The sequence below is a fragment of the Eucyclogobius newberryi genome, unplaced genomic scaffold, assembly GCF_026437365.1.
Source record: "Eucyclogobius newberryi isolate DKJ021-1_F unplaced genomic scaffold, fEucNew1.0.hap1 SCAF_4, whole genome shotgun sequence".
NCBI classification, from domain to species: domain Eukaryota; kingdom Metazoa; phylum Chordata; class Actinopteri; order Gobiiformes; family Gobiidae; genus Eucyclogobius; species Eucyclogobius newberryi.
Window position 1 is genome coordinate 23,670,320 of NW_027316056.1, and position 27,999 is coordinate 23,698,318.

The 27,999-nt window shown below is 40.8% G+C and overlaps 3 protein-coding genes across 7 annotated transcripts in view; all 3 read right to left on the reverse strand.

The window, feature by feature from the left end:
- Positions 1-1,450: 1,450 nt before the first annotated feature.
- On the reverse strand, positions 1,451-12,498 carry smarca4b (SWI/SNF related BAF chromatin remodeling complex subunit ATPase 4b). 3 transcript variants are annotated; one of them, XM_072463151.1, is made up of 33 exons: positions 12,415-12,498; positions 11,740-11,975; positions 10,814-11,311; positions 10,633-10,731; positions 10,193-10,451; positions 9,958-10,084; positions 9,680-9,853; positions 9,416-9,589; positions 9,173-9,349; positions 8,455-8,514; positions 8,257-8,387; positions 8,027-8,084; positions 7,846-7,952; positions 7,542-7,689; positions 7,289-7,452; positions 7,141-7,207; positions 6,960-7,070; positions 6,128-6,370; positions 5,931-6,044; positions 5,739-5,846; positions 5,554-5,640; positions 5,340-5,386; positions 5,079-5,245; positions 4,840-5,003; positions 4,510-4,737; positions 4,316-4,393; positions 3,976-4,194; positions 3,651-3,910; positions 3,421-3,529; positions 3,241-3,342; positions 2,857-2,989; positions 2,634-2,773; positions 1,451-2,564 (listed from the first exon to the last, which is right to left on the reverse strand). In XM_072463151.1, exons 2-33 carry the CDS (start codon positions 11,939-11,941, stop codon positions 2,529-2,531), a joined length of 4,791 nt encoding a protein of 1,596 aa, XP_072319252.1. In that variant the 5' UTR covers positions 11,942-11,975; positions 12,415-12,498; the 3' UTR covers positions 1,451-2,528. The 3 variants fall into 3 exon arrangements, with proteins under 3 accessions (XP_072319252.1, XP_072319253.1, XP_072319254.1); XM_072463152.1 differs by lacking the exons at positions 6,960-7,070; positions 7,141-7,207; positions 7,289-7,452; ... (12 more) ...; positions 11,740-11,975; positions 12,415-12,498 and adding an exon at positions 6,728-6,819 and having other exon boundaries at positions 4,477-4,737; XM_072463153.1 differs by lacking the exons at positions 4,840-5,003; positions 5,079-5,245; positions 5,340-5,386; ... (19 more) ...; positions 11,740-11,975; positions 12,415-12,498 and having other exon boundaries at positions 4,473-4,788.
- Positions 12,499-12,878: 380 nt separating this feature from the next.
- On the reverse strand, positions 12,879-16,905 carry atg4da (autophagy related 4D, cysteine peptidase a). The gene is made up of 11 exons (XM_072463229.1): positions 16,777-16,905; positions 15,849-16,092; positions 15,668-15,751; positions 15,327-15,500; positions 14,895-15,246; positions 14,759-14,823; positions 14,372-14,526; positions 14,207-14,285; positions 13,833-13,909; positions 13,625-13,744; positions 12,879-13,528 (listed from the first exon to the last, which is right to left on the reverse strand). The coding sequence occupies exons 2-11, from the start codon at positions 16,048-16,050 to the stop codon at positions 13,349-13,351; spliced, it is 1,488 nt and encodes a 495-aa protein (XP_072319330.1). The 5' UTR covers positions 16,051-16,092; positions 16,777-16,905; the 3' UTR covers positions 12,879-13,348.
- Positions 16,906-17,713: 808 nt separating this feature from the next.
- Positions 17,714-27,999, reverse strand: part of mast1a (microtubule associated serine/threonine kinase 1a) — a 45,388-nt gene continuing 35,102 nt past the window's right edge. For 2 of the 3 annotated variants that reach the window (XM_072464057.1, XM_072464056.1), the window contains 15 exons: positions 26,202-26,410; positions 25,974-26,112; positions 25,500-25,632; positions 25,206-25,371; positions 25,024-25,125; positions 24,798-24,920; positions 24,579-24,688; positions 23,682-23,845; positions 23,359-23,603; positions 22,953-23,210; positions 22,646-22,878; positions 22,107-22,229; positions 21,638-21,774; positions 21,334-21,521; positions 17,714-21,256 (listed from right to left, as the gene is read on the reverse strand). In XM_072464057.1, the coding sequence (XP_072320158.1) occupies positions 19,674-21,256; positions 21,334-21,521; positions 21,638-21,774; positions 22,107-22,229; positions 22,646-22,878; positions 22,953-23,210; positions 23,359-23,603; positions 23,682-23,845; positions 24,579-24,688; positions 24,798-24,920; positions 25,024-25,125; positions 25,206-25,371; positions 25,500-25,632; positions 25,974-26,112; positions 26,202-26,410 (3,913 nt within the window). In that variant the 3' untranslated portion in view covers positions 17,714-19,673. The remainder of the gene's footprint in view (positions 21,257-21,333; positions 21,522-21,637; positions 21,775-22,106; positions 22,230-22,645; positions 22,879-22,952; positions 23,211-23,358; positions 23,604-23,681; positions 23,846-24,578; positions 24,689-24,797; positions 24,921-25,023; positions 25,126-25,205; positions 25,372-25,499; positions 25,633-25,973; positions 26,113-26,201; positions 26,411-27,999) is intronic. The other variant, XM_072464058.1, reaches the window with a different exon arrangement.

The window sequence follows — 27,999 nt, forward strand, 5'->3', positions numbered from 1 at the left end:
TGTCAAAAACTGCATTTCTTTGTCAAGTCCAGTCCAATATTTGGGAGCAAGAGGACAGTCCCCAAAACACATGGTAATGAGGGGCCTCCTGGCTCAAATATTTTGGGGAAGGAGAGAAGACTTTTAAAACAAATGAATACATATGAAAATGTGTTTATGATGCAGGAGGAATTGTTTTGTGTGTGAACTCCTCCCTGCCTGCATCCTATTGTACTCATTTGTATTTATAGTCATCTCTAGCTGACATTATAACTGGAGGATTAGTGGACATGCTACTCTATTGAAGGAAGGGTTATTCAATGACAAAAGGCTCATGGGTAGTTTTTCTATTTAAAAGCCTGTGTAGAGCAAAGGCACAGCAAACTGTTGGAGGTATTTGGAGAATCCTGACAAAGAGGCAGGGTTGCATATTGATCTGCACATGTCACTACACACATAACTATCGTTGTGAGTGCTTTGTTGAGCAAAGATGTAGAGTACAACACAGTCGAATAGTTCAGTAGTGAGTCAAAGACAAATCGAACATCTGTTGCCTGGTTTACAGTGACGTCCCTGGGCTGAAACAATATGTATGAAGCATCAGCCTGATATTGTTGTCCGTGTTCGTGAAAATATGATTCGTCATAATCATACACAGATGAACAGTAAGACAATATTGCTCTTTATCAATAACTACTAAATGGTCCAAGGATTTTATGTACAAATATTGTGATCATTATATCATTCACGCTTATACAGAAAATAAAATGTGACGATAAAGGTCTTTTTGGAACAGGTGCCATCTTTTTGTTTTTTCACTCAAATACTCTAAATGTACATTTAATTTATTTATCCCCCACTTTTACTTTCCTGTAACTCTAACGTCTGCAATGAAAAAAGTTGTTTACATGTATATGCTACTGCTTAATACAGGTGTATTTATGTCTATAGGTACTTGGGAGTCGGTTGTATGGAGTGGTAAAAACACACATTCTTAGAAATCAGGAAACTGTGGCCTGCCCTCACCCGCCAAGTGTGTACGTGAAAACAGCCCCAGCAGCAACACAGGCCTCAAAGCCAACTATCACACACTCTCCAGCCCGCACAGGCCCCTGTGTCCGCATATGCCCCTCACTGAGTAAACTAAGAGCCTGTTTAAATCCACAGAATCAAACTTATTTATTATAACATATTTTCATCAATTTTACCTTAAGATTAAAAAAAAAAAGTAAACAAAATTAAGACTGTCCAAATGTTTACATACCTCTGTTCAGGAGTAAATATTAAGTGTATGTACAAGTATGCTAATGATTTTAAGGAAAGAAGTTTATTGCTTATTAGATCTGAAAATGAAAGTCTTTTTTACTGTATGAGCCAGAAGAGCTTGTGTCACGTCACCTCTCAGTGGTACAGAACGGTATTACAGATTCAAGACCAATGTATTGGATAAAGGTACATCAAACAAAGTAACTTGTTTACTAAATTGTTATGCTTTAATACTGCAACATGAACACACTACTACATATCAGACGGATATAAGTATTTGGAGAAAAAAAGTGTATGCTTTGGTTGTATGCTCTTTTCTCTAAATGTCTACCATAATGACAAAAGTACAGTGCCAAAGTGGCGCTGCACACACGTGCAAAGATATTTTTTGAAAATGACTACAAAATATCCAACACCATACAGCCAGGAGGCTTTCACAACAGAGAGGAGCCACTGTCCCTCTGGTCCTTTTCTTGGAAATCAATAAATAATAAGTGCTCATGTACAGTAAATAGTTTTGAAACCCTAAATCACTACACAACAGAGAGGCAATCAAAATTACATCACTAAGTAATGGAATTTGTTAATTCTACAATCAGCAGTTAGAGAAGCAGCAGTAGCAGCAAATGGACTAGTTTCGAAATTGTACTATACTCAGTACATAATTAAGAGGGAGCTCATCCCAACACATTCAGTCAAATCAAGTTGCTCAACTGCTTCTTAGAATCAGAGAAACCACAGGCCACGTTTCCAAGTCAAACAGACTGGTCACAAAAATGTGATGTACACACACTTCAGATATTACAGCAGCTCCCAGGGGCCAGAGTAGGGACGATACTGTTGCAACATAATGCCGCTGTGGTGGAGCGGAAACACCGGCTCTGTAAGTAACATACCCAGTCTGGATCAACCCTTCATATTTTGGTGTTAGAATGTGTGTAAAGAACTGCTATAGACAAAAATATTAATACGACTACCTAAAAACAGGAAAAAACATACTTTCATAAATTCAATAAATTGGTCTTTTACACAATTAGTAACAGCTTTAGCAGCATCGGTGGACACTGTAAGTATTTTAAATCTCTCCAAATAACAATTATTTTTGTACTGCAATCATTATTTAACTTCAAAGTGCAATTATCACCATTGTGTCCATTAAGTGATTGGTATAAGAGTGTTTCTCTGATTTTTAACAAGTAACCACTCAGCCCACTTTATGACAGAATCCAATCAGAATCCAGGCTATTCTGAAATAATACTCCTTTCCCACGTCACAGTAGAGTTTAGGCCTCATCATCTGTGGCACTGGGGGTCCTCTCCTTAAAGATGAAAGAACTGTTTGTGTTAATCCGACCATATGACTTTAAAATCCTGTTGTCTGTGCATACCTCTTCAGGCTCTTCATCAGAGTCATCATCACTGACTACAGGCTTGGCTCGAGTTCGCCCAGGTCGCCGACTGCGTCCCTTTCCTTTGTCTCCTCCTTTGTCTTTCCTTCCCAGACGGATCTTCACCTTGACTGAACGAGCTGGGTATTAATAACATAGTAATTAAGCGCACAACACTATTTGTTCAAGCTACACCAATAACTTTTGATGTATGGTATCTTACGTTCAGAATCTGATCCCTCATCATGGTCATCCTCATCTTCCTCACTATCCTCTCCTTCGCTCTCTTCCTCCTTCTCAATCTTCTGCCTCAGGCTCGTGAACACTGACTGAAGTACAATCGAGTCCTCATAGATCTGCTCTCACAATAGGAAAAAAATGTGGGTGGCATAAATAATCATTGATAAAAGACTCTTAATGACCTTTAAAAAATTGGTAGGCTAGAGTACATTTTCTGATCCTCTCACTAAAAGCCTTGTCATTTACTAATACTAGCCAAAACGTTTGGAAACCTTCTGCTGGGGAGGCATCTGAATGTTTATGACTAGCACTGCATGTTCATTAGATAAGTGTGTAGGCTGTTCTAAAGTGTGTAGGCTGTTCTCACAAGTGAGCCTTCCAGATTGAAGGTTTGAGCATTTTGAAACAGGACCATGACATCTCTTTCTAGGTCACCCAGAGTGCGGTAGCGATGGCCCTTGATCCTCTCCTACAGTTCGAAACATACATTGATGAACATGCTAATTAATAAATCTAAAGTTTCAGTGCAAATTATGTAAAAATGTACCTTGATCTTCCTGAAGTCAACAGGTTTACGAATGAGCTCGTAGTACTCTGGCAGCTCTTTCCGAGAGGGAAGTTGGATGAACACTTCACTCAGCAGGCGCCCACTCGTACTGACGGAAGTGAAATCATCAGAACCATGCTCATTTAAAAAGGCCATTGCCAAATATTATTCTTGACAATCGAAAAAACAAGTGCTCAAGTCTCATTGAGAAAGAGGATTACTTTTACTACCTGTCTTTGTACTTGATGACAGCATCCACAATCTTCTTCATCTTCTTGGTGAGAACAGGTGGATTCGGAGAGAGTTTTTCAACAGGTGGTCTCCCTCTCTTCCTCTGCCTTTTACAGTCATCATCCTTGTCCCCTCGCCCGCGGCTCCCAGAGGAGGAGGGTCCGGATAGGTCTGGGTCATGGTCCCTCTTCCTTTTGCGTGTGGTTTTCTTATGTTTTACCTCCTCCTCCACCTCGTCTAAGGTCCCTTCTTCAATTGCCTGTGAGCAAAATGTCCCTTTAAAAAAGAGAAAAAGGAATTCATACTTATATGTTAACTAATAACCTTGAGCCACTGCTTTTCTGTGAGTGAGTCAGTGTAGTCGACTTCTTTTCGCTGCCTAGACCCGCGTCCAAACATTTTCTCCTCCTCTTCCTCGTAAGTGAGGCGCTCCACCTCAGCATCGTCCTTCATGATCCAAGTGGGGAGCTCGTCTTCTTCCATCAGCCGCGGTTTACGCCGAGGGTTACGGGCTTCCTCTCTGCGCCGGTCAAGGTCCATGCGCTAGTATGGGAAGACACAGATGAGCATACTATTGAAGGTCATAAACACATACTAGTACATTTTAATCGATGCATGGCTGCAGTAGACTATAATTATAATTTATTCTTTTGCTCCGGCTCACCATAAACAGGTCAAATTCCTCCTCGCTTCTGGCAATCATCTGGTTGACAGTCTCATCATCTGGCACTTCATCCTCCTCCTGAATACAGTAAACACAAATTGGCAACAGAGTATAAGAATGCACTGTTTAAATTGGTGTGTATCGTGGGTGCACGCACACACATTCATGCGGAGACACTGTTCCTGACCCCAGACCTCGTCTTGTTCCTCATGCTCCAGAATGGCTTGGAGGAAGGCCCTGCGCTCGTGGCTGGAGGACTTCTGATCGAACATGCCAGCTTGGATCACTTTCTGGTCCACGTTCAGTTTGTATTTGGCAGCAGCTAAAATCTTTTCCTCCACACTGTTCACAGTGCAGAGGCGCAGAACACGCACCTCGTTTTGCTGACCAATTCTGTGGGCCCTGTCTTGGGCCTGCAGATCCTGTATAATATATCACCAGCATCAAATGTTTTGACATAACTATTTGGCACAACGGCACTAGTATGAATACAATAAAATGTAAATCAATAAGTTAAGTTGAACCTGGTGTGGGTTCCAGTCAGAGTCAAATATAATGACAGTGTCAGCAGACTGCAGGTTGAGGCCCAGGCCTCCAGCTCTGGTGCTCAGGAGGAAGATAAAATACTCAGACTCTGGTTCATTAAATGTCTTCAACAACATCCCTCTGTCTTCAGCTTTTGTGGTTCCTGCAATAGCAGCACATTTATCAGAAAAATGAAAGTTATTATACAGAGAATGTAATATCACTCAAGTCACTCCACCATCAAGGCGTAGATACTTGAAGGTGCGATAAGCAAAGTAGTCCTCCATGATAGTCATCAGAGAAGTCATCTGACAGAAGAGCAGCACCTTGTGGTTAGTGGCTCTGAGTTTTGGCAGGATTCGGTCCAACACTTCAAACTTCCCTGAAGCTCGATACAGGTCAGCTCTAGTGATTAAACAGAAAACAGGAAAGTCAAAACTTGGTTTATTTAATTCTATATAAAAAATCATAACAAAGACAATGCTCTTTTGTAACTTACCCCTGGACTATCCCACCTGAGAATCCTAAATGTTCAGAAAAGGACTCCTACAAAATAGTGACTAATTACTACTCTATATGATTATAACTCAACATGTGTTAGCTAAACAAATTAGCATGGCTAAATAACAAAATGAATGTCTAAATAAATTTGTTAAATTACTTAACTAATACTTCAGAACTTCCAAGGTGAAATCAATCAGTTTCTGCCTTACCTCTATCTGGTGGAACATGTATGGGTGGTTACAAATCTTTCGGAGTTGCATTATAGTATTCATCAGGGTCTTTGTCCCGCCTTTCCCCTGAAGAGCACAATGAGTGCAAAGGATAAATAAGATGAATTTAACCCAACTTAACTAACCAATAAATGTTAAAATATATTTGTATTTTTCACACTAACTTTCTTGTCTTTTTCAGAGCCATCTGTCAGCAGGACGCCTTTGGCCTGCATGTGCCTGTACAGCACCCTCTGGAGGGACGACATGTCACACTTGATAACATATTCAACCTGGAAGAGATCAAAACGAGATCATCAGTTATGAATCAATACATACACTGTGTATACTGTAAGTCATTTTAATTAAAAACATACTTTCTCTGGAAGCTGTGCCTCCACTTCTTTCTTTAATCTGCGCAACAAGAACGGACGAAGAACTTTGTGGAGACGACGAATAATCAAAATAGTCTCCTCTTCATTCAGGTCCACCTCGAGGTGAAAGAAATGCATTTTAAGATAAAATCAGAAGTAATACCACAAAGTGTAACATGAATTGATGAATGGTAATTTACTTTCTCTCCAGTCATGGCAAAGGGGGCATTGAACCACTGTTCAAAAGTGCTGCAGCTCTTGAAGATGGTGGGCAGGAGGAAGTTGAGCAGGGCCCAGAGCTCGGGCAGTTTGTTTTGCAGCGGTGTGCCAGTGAGCAGGACACGCCGCGGGGCCAGGTAGTGGGTGTTTAGGACCTGGGTAAGTTTACAGTGGTGGTTCTTCATACGGTGTCCCTCATCCACAACCATGTACTTCCATCGGATCTAAATAAAAACAGACGAAAAAGAATGTAACAAATTCACAAAAAACTACAAAGAGATGCTGTTTGCCAAAAACCTTGTATCTCAACAGAATTTACAGGCTCTTTAAATAACCTTGAGAATAAGACTAGCTTTTGTTTTTACAATTTACTGTTGATCACTAGACACTGTGAGACCAATATACTTTTGTTGCCAGTGGGGAAGATTGCTTTTTTGAATCAAGGCACAGCCAAAATGATACATGGTTTGTAGCATACAGCTTTTTGGGAGCTCTCTTGTCCACATTGTCCTCATGACTTTGTCCCAAACAAAAGCCTCCAGGAACCATGGGGGTGGTCCTTCCTACGCTACAATACGCACCTTGCACTTCAGTCAGGGGGCATACATGACTACATGGGGCCAAAGAAGACAGAGAGGCCACATCAATGTGAGGCAGCACCTAGAAGAAAACACTGAGACGCAGCACACCAGGCAGTCAGACTATGACTTTTGAGTGATTTTTGGGGTGGGGACCAAAAAGTAATAAATGCAAGCAAGCAATGAACATGCACCTTTGCTAAGAAATGTTTATTTGTTATAGTTAGAATCTTACTTTTGCCAGTACTTGCTTGTCTTTGATGATGTACTCATAGGTTGTGAGTAAAACATTAAACTTTCCACTCCGAAGTTGGGGAACAAAGGCTCTTCTGGCAGCAGGTGACCCCTAAAATGTGCAATATGTCAGAAACTGTAATGAATGATACATTCAGTTTTTGAGTATAACATTTATATACCTTATAAGACACTTTTACTACTGTTGGTGCCCACTTGTCAAACTCATACACCCAGTTAGAGAGAGTTCTGTCAAATGAGCCATGTTTTTGATTAATTTGTTAAATCAATAGCAGACCATTTGCTTATGATGATATGATATAAACTCACGAGAGGGGTACAATGATGAGGTAGGGTCCATTGAGCCTCTTGTGCTCCATGAGGTACGTGATGAGTGCAATGGTCTGGATAGTTTTTCCCAACCCCATCTCATCTGCCAAGATCCCATTCAGATTGTTATTGTAGAGAGACACCAACCACTCCAATCCTTTAACCTAAAAGAAGGACGACATCATTCTTTCAATCTTACTGAAAGACATTAGTATGCGTTTTTGTTCATCTGTAGTTTTCTAGAGTTTTGTACCTGATATTGTTTGAGTTGTCCATTGACCAGAAAGGAGGACTGTTTTTCCACTTTCTCTGTGACAGCATGAGCCACAGAGTAGTAGGACTGAAGACCGCGTTCAAAAGCTGCAACACTGTACTCATCGTCCACATCCTGCTTAGCATTCCTGTAGAGAAAAGATGCTTTATCTTTTAAGATATATGTACGTATTATATACTATCTAGATCATTTGGAATATTAAGATCTTTTTTTTTTTACTTTTATCTAGTTTAGCTGATGAAAAGTATCTCATGAGCTCATGTTGTTTTTCAGTTGTACTCACTCAATGATGTGCCGGACATCCACCTCAGATACATCTTCAATGTCGGGGTCCGGGATCTTTTTTTTGTCCTCCACTGGTGCGGTCGAGGGCTGTGCCTCTTCTTCTTCCTGTAAAAGTGCAAGAACAATGTCAATTTGCACTTCTACAGAAACCACTGTATTGTCCAAAACAAAAGAAGCACCTCCTCCTCTTCTTCTTCCTCACTATCTTCACTGTCTGAGCGTGGGGCCACCTCATAACTTCAGATGAGAAATCACAAAAATATTATTGATATTGTTCTATTATCTTAAGTACATTTATATTGTTGTTTCATTATCTAATTGTGTTATCTATAAATCACTGTGAAGAATTTATGTCTGTGTCTTCACAGTGATTTATAGATAAGTATGTGATAAAGTATAAAGGACTTGCCCCGGGTTCATCTCCAGCCACGTTTCCAGCTGTCCAGCTCTTGGTGCATCCAACCCAGTCAGAATATTCCCACTGTCCACATGTACAACTCTGACTGGTAGATCGCTCATCTGACTTGTCTCATCCAGAGGCTGCAGAATAAAGAATTGGGAAAAAAATTACTGTTTGACAATCAAAATAATGATATCAATAAAATACCTCGCCATCTGGTCCAAGTGAAGGAGGAGGAGCTTGACCGGCCTCAGCATTTTCCATCTGCTGAATATCACAAAAAAATAAAGTAATAGTATTTTTTCTTTAAAAAATTACAAAATAAAATAAAATAAAAATATCAATCACCAGCTGATGTTCTCTAAAACACCTGACTAAAACGTCACACAATTCAAACTGAAGCTGTTCCTGAACCCTTTGGAGTGCAAACAATTGGCTTTTGTTTTCTAATTACAAGTGGAAACAAGCTTTGCACAGAAGGAAATCAGATCCTATATTAACTTAATATATTAATTTAAATAATAAGCAGAAGTAAAGCTGCAGTTGACAGGGACTGACAGACAGTAGACTGATCACTTGTTGGGTTTTGAAAATTATTTTTTTAAAAGCTGAAGCAAATTTCACTAAAAGGAGATTAAAAAGTTTAGGCGGAATGCCTGTATAAGGTAGTGTTTTATTTTGGGTTTGGAGTAAAACTGAGTCTGATTATTCCAAGAATGGTTAATTTGACTGACAATAAGTGGGTTACATGTGCATTATTATATTTAGCTTCCCAAGAGCATGATGGTTATTATTGATCAGATGGTGGATTAAATGCAATAATTGCAGAAAATGTCAAACAGGTCTGTACAGACCTGCCAGAATTTTTATTTAAATAATCATGAAACTCACAATAAAATGTAAGAAACTCCACTTTGCCTCATACCTTCTTCTTTTTCTTCCTCCTCTTCTTCTTCTTTTCCTTGAGGGCCTGTGCAGCCTTGTGTGCCCGGACCAGCTCTGTGAGGTTGGCCACGTACTCATCCGTCTGCTGTAGGAGGTAGGCCAGGCGCTTGTCTTTCTTCTGATCAATCAGCTTTCGATAGCCCTCCTCATCCTCCGCCTAAACAAACATATATATTTAAATATGGGACAATTTGTGTGAAAGGCATTCAAGGCTGACCCTTACCATCAGTCTCCTCATTCTCTCCTTCTCAATGCGCTCATTCTCCTTCTTCTGCTCGCGTTCAGTGTTGGCATGATACGTGCCCACAGCTTTGGTTAGCTTCTGATTTTTGCCTGTGATCGAACGATGGTACTCTTTGAAGTCTTTGGCATGTTGTAGGATACTGTTGAGGTACTCCTACAATACAATAGGAAAGAGGACAATTGCACACCAGAATATTTTATATAAATCTTTGAAGAAAAAAAAGATCCTCTTTTGTTGATCTACCTGATGTTTCTGCCTCCGTTTGCGCTCCTGCTCAATCTTTTGTTGCTTCTCCAGCTTCTCAGTGATGCGGGCTTCTCGCAGAGACTGACGCTTGCTCCGCTTATAGGCTTTAGCATCAAGTGCTGTTTCCAAAGCGGTGTCGCGGCGCATGCACACCACCACTTCTTGACGCAACTGTGTGGACATTTGTGAATAAAATATTTTAAATATGACAAAATATTTGACAATATATAGTACGATAATACAATAAATATTGTAAATGTTGCATTATTCTGTACCTGTCTCTGGAAGTTAAGCAGACGAAGGGCTTTGAGTTCAATAGTAGCTTTGGTACGAAGATCACCCGCTAGAGATCCTGGCAGATTCTCTAGTTCAGTAATTCGATGTGTGATACGAGCCTGTAATCTAAAAAATACATTGAATATTTTGATGATTTCATGATTTATAAAATAATTAAATAATTGAAATGAAGTGTAGAAGGCATTCAGACCGAGTAATTGTAATGCTTAGTACCTGTACTCTCTCTCTTGCAGGATCTCAACTGGGTCCAGGCCACAAGGTTTCTGAATGGGTGTAATGCGGTTCTGCTTGGCATGGTAAGGCATCATTGGGATAGGCTGAGCTGGCTGGCCAGGGGATTGGGTCTGTGGGGGCATCACAGGGGAGGCAGCTGGGGGAACAGAGGGTGGAGCAGGAGAGGGGCGACCTGTAGGCTGCGGTGGGATCAACTTCTGGGGTGCATTGGAGGGTGCTGCTGCAATCGCCATGGGGCCTGTGAATTGTTCAACAAAAAAAGCAGCAAGATGAGCATTGATCAATGAAACAATCAATTAATTAATCAATCGAACTTTATTTGACTCAAAAAGGTCCATATAAATCAACCCAAAACAGACAGGACAAAACAACTACAGCACATTTGCCGATTTTTAACATATTTTTTTAAACATACCAACCTTCAGGCCAGGATTTTGGAGGCCCATTCATGTTTTGTCCCTGCATCCCAGGTGGTGCTCCTGAAGGGCCAGGTGGAGGCATGTTGGGGCCCATCATTCCTATTGAATCACAAGTTAGACATTAGTGAGTTTATACCAATGTACAATCTCATTATCTTTCTGAGTCTTACTTATTGCTTACCATGGGTCCGATTGAAGCTTGGGCCCATAGGTCCAGGTCCTCCTCCTGGCCCCCCTCCTGCACCAGGGGGAAGGCTGGGCATTGGCCGTTTGCCCTGTACAGCCATCTGTAGGTGTTCAGAAAGAGGCTGGCCCCGAGTCAACATTTTGTATGCCATGATCTGTGCTCGCAGCTGGTGAAGTTGGTTCTGGTTGAAGGGAGTAGGACCCCCAGGTCCACCTGGACCCCCGGGCCCAGTAGGGCCACCAGGCTCCAAACCGGATCCCAGGGACCCAATACTTGGGCCAGGACTTGGGCCTGGTCCGGTGCTAACTGAAGGCCCAGGACGATTATTGGGACCCAGAGAGTGTTGTTCTCCACTCCCAATATCTAGAGGAGTAGAGGCTGTGCTGGGCCCACCTGAAGAGGAAGATGATGATGATGGCATCAGAGGGCCAGAGGGGGGCCCATTGGATGGAATGGGGCTGGAGTGGTCTGAACCACCTAAAGGAGAATAACCTGAAAGACAGACCTGATTATAATTAAGATTCCCTTTTCTTCTGACTAAAACGATATCTCGATAGATGTATCTTGAACATAGATGTAAAGGTGCACTATGTAACTTTTCTGTCTGTAATCTTCCTGTGATAGATAAACTCTTGTCTCCTTGGAAATAGACGGGTCGTACACAACACTGTGGAAAATTCCAGGCTAAGCAATAACAAAAGCAAGTGGCGAACCATCTCAAATGTTATGCAGTGCAACTGGATTAAAGTTATTAAACTATTTTATGTTGTATGTCAATTGTAAAGAACACATGAGTTTTGATATTAGACCAGGTATGACACACCCTCAAAGCTAAACTAGTCTTATGATGATGAGCGCAGTTGCAAACACACACAAGGCTAAGCTGGATCACACTGGCAACACGGAAGAAGCATGAGTACCTTGAGAGTGTTGGTCCAGAGGACTGGGTGGGGGGCCCATGCCACCCTGCCTCATAGACAGTCCCTTCATCTGACTGTAACGACCGTCCTCATTTGTATTCTTGTCATGCATACCTTCCAGCATAGACCCAGGCGAAGGCCCCGGACCAGGAGAGGGCCCAGGACGGGAGCTGCCTCCCATGGGAGGTTCTGGTGTGGACATCCCCCTGAACACCTGCTCCTGTCTCAACAGGAACCTGAAGAAGGGGAAGAAGATAATAAATAATAAGGAAAATGCCAAGGCATTATTGTTCTGTTGTAACAAACTCCATGTACAATTAAATGTTTAGATATGTTGCAGTGAAGTAATGAAAAGAGGCTCCTTTTGCAGAATATGGGTGAGTCAGGTATCAAGTCACCATTCTGCGCTGCACCAGCGCAGACATGACGCTTGCAGGTTCAAGTGTGCGCTTGAGCTGGTCAAGCAGAATGATATATGCACCGGCGCGGCACTGCTCATGTTTCTCCCCAAAACCGAGCACCTTGTTAAATATAAAAGAGGAATGGCGGACTGTGCTTGTGCGACTGACCTACCGCATCCCTGGGACAAGCAGTCCTGCGTAAATTCTGCACTGACAGTTTGGGTTTGGGCCTACTAAACGTAGATACAGCAGTAGTTGCAATTAGACTACTCACCCGCTATGAAATCTGCCTTGAAGCTTTGATTTGTTCCAGCGACGTGGCTCGAGCGCCCCCCTGCACCGCTGTATGACCGAATGTCTAGTCACAGCGGTCAGAAATTGCGCATGCGCGCGCAGTTACAGCGCGCACTGTATTCACAAAGGGTCTACTAGTCTCATCTATTCCCAAATATGAACTATTCTGTTCACACCAATCAAGATTAAGATGTTCTAGCTGATAATTACTAAAATGGCCAACAACATATATTCTGGTAAATTAAAACATGAACATTCTGCTATATAGTTTAATGGCCTATGTAATTATGTTCTTCTGCAACCTGTTAGAAACAAAACAGTGAACACATGATTCCAGTGTCTAACTTTAATCAGATGATTCAGAAAATGAAATGCAAATAATTTTAGGAGTGCTTTCACATCATTGCACCATTATCAGATATAAGTGATATAAGTAGATTTGACAACTATAACAAATGTTAATAATGATCTTGGAGAGAATTGAGGCATGTATGAATTATACATTTACTGTAATTCTCAGGACTGAACAAATAAATAATAAGTATGTAACAGTAATTTAAGTCTTTAAAACACACAAAAGGGAGGGTTTATGCATACACTCTCAAACACACTTCTGATAAATACACAAAACTAATGTACACTAGATAATATTTACAACTATCCAGCCTCTCACAGTAAGTGGCAAGATCAATGAATAGCTCCAGAATTCAATTCATACCAGAAAAATTAAATGATAATTTAAATAAACATTTTAAATATTTTTAGACAGAGACTTTCTATACTTATTTATACAACAGCAAGTGAGGTTGTTACAAACAATCTCAGTCTGTCCCACACAACATACAGTTCATGATACCAAGAGGCTCCCGATTGCCTTTTCTTCATCTGATGGAAGAAGCAGCTTCCGCCGTGCTTCACAAGAAGACAAACTCATCACTGTTTCTTCGATCGTAAGAGTTTTCAACAGTAAATGGGGGTAAATTGTGGGCTGTGGCAATACTGTGGTTATTGCTGTGGCCCTCCACTCTATAGTCCTGGCCTCGCCCCTCCACAAACGTGAAGATGGGGTATTTCTCCTTAGTTGAAGAAAGAGCCTAACGGTATAAGACAAGAAGAAACATTTCATCTGCTTAAATAATATTTTTCAATCTGTAAAGCCTTCACGTGAAAGTAAAAGAGAAACAACTCACCGTACTAACAGCAGAACAGAGTGATTCAAAGTCTGTTTTGGTTTTGGCATAGAAACCAATGGTGCAGCTAGGGTCCATACGATTAAAAGGCATCTTTTTAGGTGAACTACAGTGGAATGACTGCAGAGGAGAAAATAATGTATTTAAGTATGTCAGTATATTAATAAGTATCTCAAACTTAAAAACAAATCCACAAAAATAAACAAACCTCTGGTGAAAAGTTAACTTCAGTGACATCGACCACCGGCTGACAATAATGAGGATCCAGATAAAGCAACTGTTCATCTGCCAGAAACCAAGAGTCAATGAGAAACAATTCTTCATGAATTACTGACTGTACTGTATGTCATGTGGAAAATAACAACAAACATATTGGGGAAAGTTAATAAGACCAAGTCACCAGTTAAACAACAATCTACAATGTCTCATTTTGATGCTAGTAAGAAACTAATTTGAGTAATACATTTAATTTGTGGGTGTTTTTTTTATCTTACATCATAGCAGTTGAAAATTATGAGCAATAATGATTCATCCTTAAACTATCCAACATTTTTGCAAAGAGTATTGCCAGTAGCATCTCACCTTGAAAACCAATGAAGTATAGTGAGTGTTTTGGTTTGCCTCCAATGATACCAATGCAACACTCAAGTTCAAGGATGTTCTGGATTAATAAGAAAATAAACAAGGTACATATAAACCAAAGCTGGTAACAATCCAACATTATAAATAAAAGTTGAATTAACAAACCTTTACACATTCAATGTAGGAAGGGTTTAGAGCTTCGCCCCCCAAACGAACAGGTACAAGTATGATAACTGACTTCCAAGAGTGGTTGGACTGATCACTGGGAAACGGACTTCTTTGTGACAAATCACATTGGTGTAAAACATCCCCCTTGTACACTAAAAATGAAGGGAAATTATATATATATATATATATATATATATATATATATATATATATATATATATATATATATATATATATATATATATATATATATATATATATATATATATATATATATATATATATATATATATATATATATATATATATATATATATATATATATATATATATGAATGATAACTGTTATCACAGGTACAGCATTAATATCAAACAAGAACTCACCTGTGCAATCCTGAGCCACATATACAGCCAGGTTATGGACTACTGAGGTTTTTGCCACAGCTTTCCTAAAAATATAAAAATAAAAACACAAAATTGCCAACACATTTTTTAATTTGCTGGAGAGAAAAAAACTTACCTAAGTATGTGAGCGACTATGGAGGGACCATACCAGTCTCCTGCTTTTTTTCCTGAACTCTTGCCAATTTCCACCAATTCATGAACTCCGAACGGTGCAAGCGGCTGGTCCTCAAACCACGTGAGGAGGTTGTGGTGGATGGGCTCCACCTGCATATCTCTTGTATACTCAGGTCTTTTTCGCTGGGTCATTCGGGCCATATTGTCACTTGTAAGAGTTTTCTCAGGGGTGTTATGGATTCGAGGAGTGGCAAATGAGGGAATGGGAATACCAACTGCTCTAACTGGAGACCGAGGATGAAAAACCTCAAAATCCACATCAGTTAGCTGATGAGCATCTGGCCAAATCCAATCTAAAGGAGTCAAATTAAGTTAGGCACCCATATTATTATTTATCATGAATGAATTTGAATGAATAATTCAGTCATCAAACCTCTGGGCATCAAATGGACCAAAAGCCCCTGTGCCAGCATCATCTGGCCACTACGCAACATGCAGCCCCAGCCACAGTCTGTTGTCCACGAGGTGCCCTCTAGTTGAGGAAACTCCTTTCTGTAGGTCATCCAAATCCGAGATGCAAAGGCCAGACGGAATCGCTCTACCTCATCTGAGTCAGCACATCAACATAAAGTGTGAATTACATCTGTCCCAGTTTTGCATGTGCAAAAGGAATCATTCAGGGCCTTCAGCCCCGCCCTGAGGCAATTATATGGAATTCATACATTCATAACACTTGTTTTACTATGTTTTATCAACTGTGTGTGTAAATATTACCCTCACTGTTGAGTAGAAATGATTGTCCCAAGATGTTGACTGGTGAGATTTTGTTGAAAGATGTTTTAGTCTTTATTGTCCAGCCTTGGGGGGAAACAAAAAACATTTAAACGTCCTAGGTTATTTCTAAAACAAAGACAACAACAGATTTCAAAACAAAAAAACAATGTTGAAAACTGACCATATTTTACATTGTTCCAGACTGAAATAAATTTAGCTTTCAGTTTATCCACTTCATCTGGCTCTTCTGCTGTCTCTCTGGTGGGATCAGGATTATGTGACGGCCTGGGCCCAAACCTGTCCTGTTGCCTGCGGATGTCCATAAGCTCATCCTGCATCACACCCCCCACGTACTGCACTGCACTGGGGGACACCGAGTTCATGGCTCAGATCTGCAGACCAGACCTCTTCATTGTTAATCAGAGCTAAAGAGGCAATACAACAAGGATAATTAGTATGAATAATTGTGAGAAAAAATAAGCCATTATAAAAACAAATGGGTTGATTAGTTATTGAAGTACAATTCAAAATAAAAGAATGTTTAAAGTCACCTGACTTTCACACTCAATTGATGTAGTGTAAGGAGAAAAAAACTAATCACTACTGAAATAAAATATTCAGCGATTGCGAAACGTTTGAAACCAAGACATTACGGAAGTTCTTTTATTCTACTCGTACCTGAAATGACATGAGTCGCAGTTTAAACAAGGAACAAGAACACAGTCTTGCAATGTGGGAAAAGAAACACTTGTGAGCATTTGATCACTGTCTGTTGCATTCAATTGAACATACAACTGTTTTATCAGCACAATCTGCCAATGGACACTATTGATACAGTGATGTTTGACAGTAAATTTTCATTAATTTAGATTTGTTTTTTTAACCCCACAAAACGATTAAAATACAAGCTAAGGGAATCACATCAAAGTTTAAAGGCGACAGTTTTTTTTTTCAAATTTATCCCCATCATCTGCTGGAAAATCTAGCAAAGACATACATAGGCTGCTAAAGCTAGCATGCTAGCCTAGCTTTTACTTCTGTACCAGCCAAGTCATGGTTTATGGTCATCTATTGATTGTGCTAAGACGGCAACAAATAAGGGCACTCACCAGAGAAACTAGAGGCTTCACGTTGAAAACTGAAGAAGAAATCCGGTTAAATATGTTTTAAGGTGAGAGAAGGTAGACACGGTTGTCTTCGACCAAGCATCGCTCATATCTGAAGATTATCACTTCCTGTTGCCCTTTGCTGCTGCGCTCTGATTGGTTCAAGGGGACTGGACTAAATAGACTAGGCTTGTTTAAGCAGAGCAAGGCCATGGATGCATTACAGAGCAAGGCGGACGAACCTGCGACACCTGAGCGCCAGCCCCGATAATATAATACATCCATGGCCAGCCCCCTATGGCCAGCATGGCCAGCCCTTTTAATATCGTGAGATCAAGGCGGCTTAAGGCGGCCCTACAAGGTGAAGAGCACCTGCAGCGCCTTCATAGACTACAGAGTCCAAATGCATGATGGGAAATGAAGTGCTGTCTGATACTTAGGGTCTATGTGTGTAATTTAATTTTTTCTTTCTTTTTTTTCGAAATAAAGTGATTGTATCATGTAAAACGTGAAACTGATGAAAAATAATAATCAAACGCTTCCGTACTACCTCCAATATACACAGCATTATTTATATTTATCTTGATGTGATAAAAGTTATAAGAAAGATATTTCACCATGTATCAAGTTCAAGCTTGAACTTTATTGTGAGCACATTGTCTTTGCTCTGGTTATGTTGCTGTTGTTGTTGTTGTTGTTGTTGTTGTTGTTGTTGTTGCTTTAAATGGCGATTGTCCGTTTGTGGTGTGTGAGCATGGAGCTCAAACAATCCAGCCGGAGATTTGCCACCTCTACTATTATTAATGACCACGTCCATTCATGCATAAATGACTGAATGTCAATGTTGCAACCACAACCACTGACGAAAGCATTGTAGCTTACCTATTTGAGACTGATATAATGACGTTCATTGCAATACAAATATGGTCAGGACAAAATGTATTCCTTAATTTTATTACATGTACTCCAGTCAAGGAGTCTGTTTTAAATCACATCTATTACAAACAAAAACGCTCCATGATACAAATAAATACATTTTCAGTGAACAGAGAAACATGGAATGTTGTTCATACTTTGACATTCGTGTTTCTTTCTCTATATTTTGTTTTTAAATAATTATATTACAATTAAGAATTTCCCAAATAAAGTGCAATTGTACTGACAAGCACAATATTTTCACATCTAGCACTAGTACAGAGCACAGAGGACTGAAAATGCCTTAAAATGGACATGATTACTGTTTGCTTTGTTAGATTAAAAAGGAACCAGTTTACAAAAAATATAAAAGGAATGGTTTAAATAATCAATGTTAACAGTCACATCAACATTGTAAAAAAACACACGTTCAAGTACCAACTTTAACTTTCCCATTGAATCCTAGAAAAGCCTTGAGTTTTGGGCTGCGTGTCGTTTGTTATCAGACAGAATATAATTCTACAATGGACACTGGAGGGCAGTATAGTACCAATTACTGCGGGCTTGCCATTTTCTCCCATTTTCCTCTAAACCAATCAATACACTATTTGAATAGACTTAATATTCAATAGCTATCTAATTGCTTTGGGCAATTAAAACTAAGAGAACTTAGATGCAATTGTTAAAACAATTAAATCAGCCATGTTTTCACATGACCTCCAGTATGGACTAATACTACAAGAACAAATAGAGAAAATTAAGCCATCAACTTTAAGGTTATTCAAACAATCCCTAAACAAAGCAGATAAAGGCCTAAACAATTAAGGACCTCTTAGCCAAGTTCAAAATAACTGTACATCAAGTTAGAAAATATGTGTTATAAAATCTTATCTTGTATAGTTTGCGTAATACACAAATTATACTGAAATACCATATACTGGACAATGTAGATTTAATTGTGTTTAAATGTCTTTCCAGTGTTGTCCACTTTAACTTTCCCATTGAATCCTAGAGTTACATGTAACTCACCCAAGCCTAAGTCTGTACCCATTGGTCACCACAGTCTTGAGGAATTCAACCAAAAGCCCTTTGTATTTATGCTACATTCAGAAATGCCTACTTTAAATCCATACTGTTTTCATTGTTTATGTGCTTGTATAATTTCTGCTTTATATTTCATTACCATCAGATGCTATCAACTTGCTGTTAGTACATATTTAATCTTTCCAGAAAGAATTGTAAAATTTATAATCATGAGAGAAAATGTTATACTAACATGTCATGCTCACACATTGAAAGGATTTAAAAACATTTGCTGACACTGCTGCCTACTGTGGCACTGTGGTTGCATGGATATTAGTGCGAGTATGAGGTTGAAGTCATTTAGTCAAAGTAGGGAAGAGGCTTTAGTGGCCCTCCTGCAAAGAGCAGATAAGCTCTGTGCTCAGCTCTTCCACAGAAGCAGGACACAGCCTTCAGTGACCAAGAGAAAAGGCCTGAGGTAACGCACACAAAGACTGTGCACTGTCCACTAACTGAGAGCTGGAGAAATTATTTATTTAACACTGCATCACTTTTGTTTTTATTCAGTCGTCAGAGGATAAGGGCCGGCTGAAAGAAATGAGACTCTGGATTTGGTGTTCACAGTATTCAGCATGTTTTGATTAGTAAAGCACTTTTGACCATTTTAATTAATCAGTAACTGTACAGTATCATATGTCATGCATTCACAGACACACACATAAACATCAGATAAAGTGTCCTTTGTTACACTGGAGGAGTCCTCACATTTAATCATTTGTGATAAAATGGTACAGTTAGTGCACCTAAGAGCACAATAGTGCCCCTGGTTTTAAATTCTTCCAGTGATTCATTAAATAACATAATAATATAATATTTTAAAACTGGAATGTACAGCGTAATAAGTGCTTTAACATCAGTTCATAAAAGGCATTTGTTGAAACAAGGTTTACAGACCCATATTTTCAAATTTTAGGTGGGCTGCTACCTGTGGCAGCTTTTTCCAGTGGTGAATTGGCAGGACCTTTGGTGGCCACTGCTGTCCCGACAGTGCCTCGACCCCCTGAAGAAGTGTCACATCTCCCCCCTATGCCCACCTGTTTCTCTTCTGCTCCTTTACTCTGCTGCTCTTTGCTCTTAGACCCCTCCTGGGACCCCAGTTTGATGGGTGCAAGGACATTTTTGGCTACAGTAGTCAGCTGGCTTACAAAGCTTGTCTTGTCACCAGGGGAAACAGGTCGTGATTTACAAAGGGAGGGTCCACAAAGGGAGGGGGTGACAGCAGTGGGTGACGGTGAGGGCGAAGGGGAGTGCTCTTCCACCACCTCCAGGCGACACTTGTCCTCCCAGTCGAGCGTGCCCCTGTAGCAGTTGACAGACCCAAGCCCCTGGCGGACCTTTCCCAGTGAGAGGGGCTGTCCATGGGGAGGGACCACAGGAGCCAGTACTCTCGGCTGGAGCTTGGGGCTTTTGGAACCGATATCATTACATTCCTTTCGCAAACTCTCCCCCATTCCTGATGATTTGAAGGTTTTGTTCATTCCTAGCATGTTTTTATCCACAGAAGAAGAAGACCCCTTGCTGATGGCAGCACAGCTTAACCCAGAGTGGCCTTTGTTGTTGACCTCTTGCTTAAAGTGCTCCTTTGGGTCATTATTATAAGACACTTTTTTCTGTTCCAACTTTGATATGAAATCTGTTTGTTTCTGGTGAGCTTTAACAAGGCCTCTCTGTCCATCTACACTGTCTATAGGTTTGGTTAGGGTCCCAGCAGTTTTAGAAACATCTACATGTCCTCTGTTCTGTTCAATTAAAAAAAGTTCATGCTGAGATCTTCTTTGGCAAGCGGGTCCAAGTCTACTTGGTCTCTCCATAACGGGCTCAGATTCTCTCTCTGTCCCCCTTTCTCGTCCTCTCTCGCTCTCAGCTAGGAGTGTCTCTCTGCTAAGAGGGGATTCCTGCCTGCCTAGTCTCCTCACAGGCTTTAGCACTCCAGTCTCAGGAAGTGATGATGAAGATGAGGACATAGTAGGATTTGGTGGTAAATTTTCTCCATCCGTCTCAAGTAAACTCTGCAGGCCAAGCTCACAGAGAAAGGCATCCTTTCGGTATTCAGAGTGCTGCACTTCTAGACTGTGCTTCCTTAGTGGACCTCCCAGCCCCCCTGTTGAACTGGACTGGGTCAAAGGTGAGCCCAGTTTCTCTGCTGACTGTACCCGCTTAAGAAGAGGTGATCGTGGGGGCTCTGCGCTCTTAGGCCTGGGGCGAACCACTGGAGGAGAGGAGTGGAGTTTGACAGGAAAAGACTGCGTTGTGTTGGAGCTGCCTACTGTGTGGCCGGGAAGAGGAGGAGGAGACGACTGCGTAGGAGACGGGGTGTGAGCCAGAGGAGAAAGGGGAATATTACCAGCAGATTTGCATCGGGCAGATCGATACTGACGATGCAGCTTAGGGGACAGACCATGCAGAGAGCTTGGCCTCATGTGCTGCGAGGGCGCGGGGGAGTTTGGAGTGCTTGATGATGACGAACTGCTTTGAGATGATGCACCTTGAATTAAAAAAAAACATTACATTTAGGTTATTCTGTTATGTCATACTTATTGAGGTTCTGTATATGACTCTTACCCGGATAGGAAGGCTCAGGAGTGGAACGGTATCCCTGAGTGGGTGACCGTGCGGACAAGCTGTGTGTCGGAGAGCCAGGAAGACTTTCACTTGAGGACAGGGAGCGGTTCAAAGATGACAGGCTGCGGCTCGTGTGCAGTAGATTGGACTGTTTTGTGATTTTACGAAACAGAGAGCTCCGCTTTTTACTGAAATGCAATCACAAAGAGAATGACAATTTATGAAATAATAACTCAAGTAAAAGAAATACTAACAGCTTTATGAATGAGACAATAACAAATGGAGATTTATTGTACTGTATTACCTGTCTTGACTGTCTTTTCCCATGGTCTTTTTATTTCGTCTGGCCATTTTACATTTGTAACTGGCTTTGCGGGCAGGACCCACTTTGATGGAGGTGTTTTCAAATGGAGTAGTGGTCACAGTAACCTTGTTACCACTCTGTGAAGTAGAAACGTTTAATATTCATCAGGTGTAGAACTGGTCATAAATACAGGAAATTTAAGAAAAAGGAGTTTTCTTAAATGTATACATCCATTAGTAATACATAATTACTTACATTAGTAATTATGTATTAAATTAATATTTTTCTTTGTGCACAATAGTAACCACCATTCACAATTTGAATATGTTGGAATATCTAAACCCATTAGCCTTAAGGTCACATAGAGATGAGGGAACTTTATAGAATCTGTCATAATCAGTAATAATCTATAAAACCTCCCTATAAAAAATAAGGGAGGTGGTCGTGTTCCTGGCTCTGACATTTGTACCTTGAGAATAAGTTCAACCACTTCAGTGTGGACTAGACCATGGACAGGCTCTCCGTTGACATGAGTGATGAGGTCACCAGCGCAGAGGCCAGCTTCCTGAGCAGGGCCACCATCCTCCAAATGCTGGCAAGACACATCAAACACAAAACAATGATGGCCAATGCAGATATAATGGGATCCCACCAATTTTAAACAGAACGTTATAAAACTCTTTATCTGAACTGATCATGTATGTATACTGTGAAGAAAATTGTCTGCTGGGTCACAGAACTTACACAAAACATTAGTAAGTTTGTCATGATAATTACTACTATATCAAGTTATTGCACAAAGCTGGAAGTACATTTTTAAGGCCTAATATTAATCTTGTGTAGTCTTTCTTTGCATCTGTGGGTAACTTTTCCTTATTTTTTTGTAGATTTGACCTGAAGAGAGTTGAATAAGTAACAACCACTTGTGTTTTATCGTGCCACTTATTTATTGCAGATATTGTACTTGTGTTATTGAGGCTTGAACATCCGGCATGTGTTTGTTCTTACCCAAACAATGTGGTGGACACTGTAGATGTCACTGTCTCCTATGTAGACTCTGATAGCCCTGAGGGTGAAGCCATATTTCTTCCCCGAGCGGTGGATAGTGATGGGGGAGCGCAGCACACTCACAGCAGGGAAGAAATCTCTGCTGGGAGATGAGTCCCGGGACGAAGGGTTAGAGGAGAACGAGTGAGGGGACATAGGACTTGCCAAAGGAGAAAATCCCCCATGTTGATCTACTGAAGACAGAACATATTCATATTAAAGCCACACTCATGTCAAAGCCACAGGATTATTCATCTTTCTGTATTACCTGATGGTATAATAACAGAGAGAGCAGTTGCAGAGGCTGACTTGATGACTTTGTTTCCAGTTCTTGAATTGCGTTTTTCACTATCAGCAGGTAATGGCTTCTGACGTGCCCTGCGCAGCACTAGATCATTGGTGACTCGCGAGCCAAGAGGATCATATAGAGGGGTAATCACATCCCGATCGAGTGCACTGAGGTCAGGGGACAGAGTGCTGACGCTTGTGGTTACTGCTGGAAGTTCTCCTTGTTTACAGGTCTTGTCTGAAAAGTTTTGATAAACATGTCATTAAATATAGTTTTTGAAAGTGTTTACAAAAGACTGCATCCTACACACTCAGGCTAGGTGTCAGTCACAGATATTTCACCACCTACACTTTCAGATTATTTTTTCAGAACAAAATGCACATACCTGCAGCGTTGATCTCCTTCATGTTGTTCCGCTGCTCAAGGAGGCTTGGTGACGGGACACAAGACCCATCCAAAGAAGTTCCGCGAACCCTTATAGGGCTAGGGCGCGCCACTGGTTCGGACTCACCCTCCAGAGCAGAGGCAAAGCGGTGTGTGTCCATCAGAGCAGAGAAACGTCTCCGAGCTGCAAGAGGAGGGCTGGCATCGCCCTCCATATAGACAGACTCTGAATAGGATAAACGCTTCCTAGAATTATAAAGGACAATCAAACAATGTTTTACAAAACAAAGATAGATTACAATTAAAATTTTATTCACAACTCACATCTCGGGTGATCCAGTCCTCCAGCCTTTGTCTCTCATGCTGAAGCTGCCCAGACTCTCTCTCTTGGTCACTCGGTCTTCTCGTGGGCTTCTGTGCTCGCGACGGGAGACGGAGTTAGTGGCTTTTTGCTCCAACTGAGCGAGATGCTCCATACTGCTGTAAACCTGAGGCAGGATTTCAAACATACATTAGCCTGCAATAGCTACAGACATTTGTATGCGAAGAAAAATGTTAGAATATGAGGAGAGGAATTAATCAGATAATTATCAACCTGACTTTTGGTTTATGACATAAAATTGATGATGACATGATGTTCTTTAATTTATATAAATAAATCCTGGATTTTTCACGAGAAGTGTTCAAAGGTTAACAAAGAATACCATCAGCTACCAAACAATGCATTTTGAACACATAATGCTAGTGATAGATAGTATGGTCACTTATACTGGATGAATCTGTACAAAGTAACAGATGTGTGGGGGAGGACAACAGTTTAAGTCTAGAGAAAAGTGCACCATGGTAACAACTACTGCAGCTGTGTCTTACTAATGTTAAGTAAGCTTAAGAAGACATAAAGGAGAGTGCTAAAAATACTCAAGTTGAATTTTCACTGACAATAAACGCTGAAAAAGGCCACTGAGCTTCAACACTTCATATTGAACAAGAAAGATCATCTGAGAAAATGTGTTTGAACAGATAATGAATAAATTCGAAGCATGTGACCTGGTCTACACACCAGGTGTTGAAATCCTGACCCATTTTCATCTTTTATCCCCACATCGAGTCTCATCAATGTACTTCTAGGCCAACATGCTGTAGCGTGTGCCTTTGTGCAAATGCCAAAGGCAGAGAGATTAAGGGAGCCGAGAACAGAGGGATAGAAGAGCAGGGTCAGACCTTGCTGAATCGGGGACTGCAGGACGAGAACCGTCTGATCTCCACAGGTTCATCATCGTTGGTGTCGTCTTCGTCATACGTGTTGATGTGGTGATAGCGGTCTGCGCGCGCTGGAAAGAAAATATAACAGCTCTTAGCCTCTGTCACAGTATTATTGCCCGTCCTATAAACCTGTTAAGTGGAAAAGAAGTAGTAAAATAAACATCGAGTGATACATACTGTCAAAGTAGCTGGTGTCCTCCTCTGATTCAAGATGAGGGACAAATTCAGCCTTCTGTCTCAGTAAACTGTTCCAATCCAAACCAATGAAGAATGAATCCTCCTTCACTTCAATAGCTCCGCCTAACACAGTCCGCAATTTCAATTAGACAGGCAAATTATGCTCATTTATATCGTTTATAGAGGTTTAAGGACATGTTATGACGACTGGTAAATTGGCATATACCTGTCCCTAATCTCACAAGTGGATTGGTCTGTAAAAGGGCAGAGATGAGAGCCTGGGCGTCTGTAGGTAGCGCATCGTCCCCATTGGGCCAAACAATATCATCTGTAACAGTCAGAGAGAGAGAGACATTGCAGAATGGCAAGAGACCTACAGACACGACACAATAAAATACAGCAACTTACCTGTGATTACCTGCCCAAACAGGTCCTCGGGAGTGTCACCAAAAAAGGGCACGCATCCTACCAAGAACTCGTATAGAATAATCCCCATGGCCCACCAGTCGACAGGTTTCCCATAACCTTGTCGAAGGATCACCTCCGGGGCAATGTACTCTGGAGTGCCACACACCTGATTGAACAGAGCAGTCAGACCTGTATTTCAGCTTGTCCATTTCACTGTGTAGATGTTAATGACAACAATCTCACTATGATCAGTAAAAATGGCCTTTTACAAGCTTGATTATTTGTAATACAAACCTGTTTATCCAGAAACTCTCTGGCATCTTTCTCTATGTGCCCTTCATACAAATTGGTGGTTAGACTCATTAGACCCATCTTCGATAATCCAAAATCAGTGAGCTTGATGTGGCCCATAGAGGTGATTAACAGACTGTTTGGATACATACAAAGACAAATATATAAAGGATGAAGTCAATGATACTGCCCTAACTATAATGATCACTAGAGACGGGACAAGATGAAGAAACATCACCAATTCCACAAGATCATAGTCCCTAAGGAGGACAAACTTGTGAAATGTTCGTTTTTAACTTGCCGCTGATCTACAGTAGTTACACCGGACATCTGAAGAATGCAATAATCCCATTTGCTATAGAACCAATGCCTTATATAATGTTTAAGATGTTTATGGTTTTTGTTTTGTATTGTCTCACAGGATTTACGTCTCGTCCCACCCCTAAAGACCACGTTTGGTCAGTTGCAAGCACTCACTTGTCAGGTTTGAGATCTCGGTGCACAATGCCATAGTTGTGGATGTATTCAAGAGCTAGAACAGTTTCAGCAAAGTACATCCGCGCAAGCTCCACTGGCAAAGCCCCGATGTTCTTCAACAGAGTAGCACAATCACCGCCTACAAAATACAAACAAGTATTTTAAAGTAGAAGCATGACTTCAGTTCAATTTGAATATGTTTTGTTCAATTCTTTTTCATTGTTTTACCCTCCACATACTCCATGACCATGCACAGGTGTCTGCGTGTTTCAAATGAGCAGAACATAGACACGACAAAGGGATTCTCTGCAAAGGTTAAAATGTCTCTCTCGACAAACGCCTGCTGGATCTGGTTCCTCAAGATCAGGTTCTGTTTGTTGATTTTCTTCATGGCAAAGCGCTGACGTGTTTCCCGATGGCGGACAAGGTAAACGGCACTTGAAGGGGTGACACAAAAGAACAGAGTTAGGGTTGCATATAAGTGGGCGCACAGGATGTTACATAGAGAAAGATGGTTGAACTCTCATCAAAGTAGCTTCTTCAGTCCAAGACACACTATTCAAGAACTGAAGGAGCTACTTGAATGAGTGGCAAAACGGATTCACTCTAAAAAAAACATTTGTCAACAAAATTAGTAATTTCCTTTGCCAGTGCGGACGCTGCCTGGACAATTGACGGATTGCACAGACATTTTAAGATAATATAAGATAATCCTTTAATGTCCAAACATGGGGAAATTTCGTTGTTACAACGCAGTAGATACAGAGGGAAAAAACAGATTATAGGAAGTTTCAAAAAACACTCTTAAAGGTCCCTTAACATGCAAAATCGACTTTTCAGAGCTTTTAACCTTCTTACATTGCTATTTGTGCTCCATATATGTACCCAGAGTGTTTTTTTGATTGATTCCCGCAGTTTTTAGCTATATTACAGACTATCTCCTTTCCTCGAATCTCCAAAACTGACGGGCGGTGGGTGTAAGAGCGAGTCATAACCACAGGCACGCATCACCATCCGCCCTCCCCTCTCCCCATCCCCCCTCCCCCTTCCCCCTCCCGCCTACCGCCTGCCGCCTCCCGCCCCCTTCCCCCCGGCTCCGCGCTGCTCCAGGCTCCCGTGTCTCCCCATACAAGCCCCAGAGTTTTTCTGCTTCGATTTACGACGAAACACGGTTCAAAGAGGCCCAAAACTTCATTAATGATATTGCACTCTTTACCATTATCACAATGGTGAAGGTTTATGTGGCAGTTGATGCAGCAACCGGGAAAATAAACGGAGAGAAGTTCTATCCGATACCAAAAAAACCCGGAAATAAGAGCGCAATGGACATAAGACTTATGTATATATATATATATATATATATATATATATATATATATATATATATATATATATATATATATCTGTTCTGCGCACGCTGTAGAATTAACACCAGTTTTATTTAGGCTCAAAGTAGACTGATCTGATCTGATCTGTAGTTGATCTGAAGTTTTATCGGTTGTCACTCGCGCGGCGGAGCGGCGCAGAGCGGAGCAGACAGCTGTGGGGCACACACTACGTCACGGGTGGGCGGGGCACACACGCGCTCTGAGACTACGTCACGGGTTGGGCGGAGGAGCCAGATCGCTCTTCGCAAGGGTGGGGGCGAATATCAAACCAAGCCGTTTGCATTTCCGGGTTGGTGAGGGGGTCCAAGGTCTGGGTGATATTTCTTAACTATTATGTTAGAGGTGTTGCACAACCCTTATTATTATCAATTATACACTTAGGATAGATTACGAAACGTGAAAAAAGCATGTTATGGCACCTTTAATAGAAGAACTCTTATGAACAAAACAAAAAACTCTTATTAACAAAACTCCTCTAATATCTCTCATATCTTAATAGGGAATGGAGGGAGAAGAAAATAAAATAAAGTAGATAAATCAAATAAAAAGATAAAGATAAAAATAAGATAATAATAAAATAAAATAAAGTAAAGTAAAACATAGCTAGCATAAGACTAAATAATACTAATAGTAAGTAA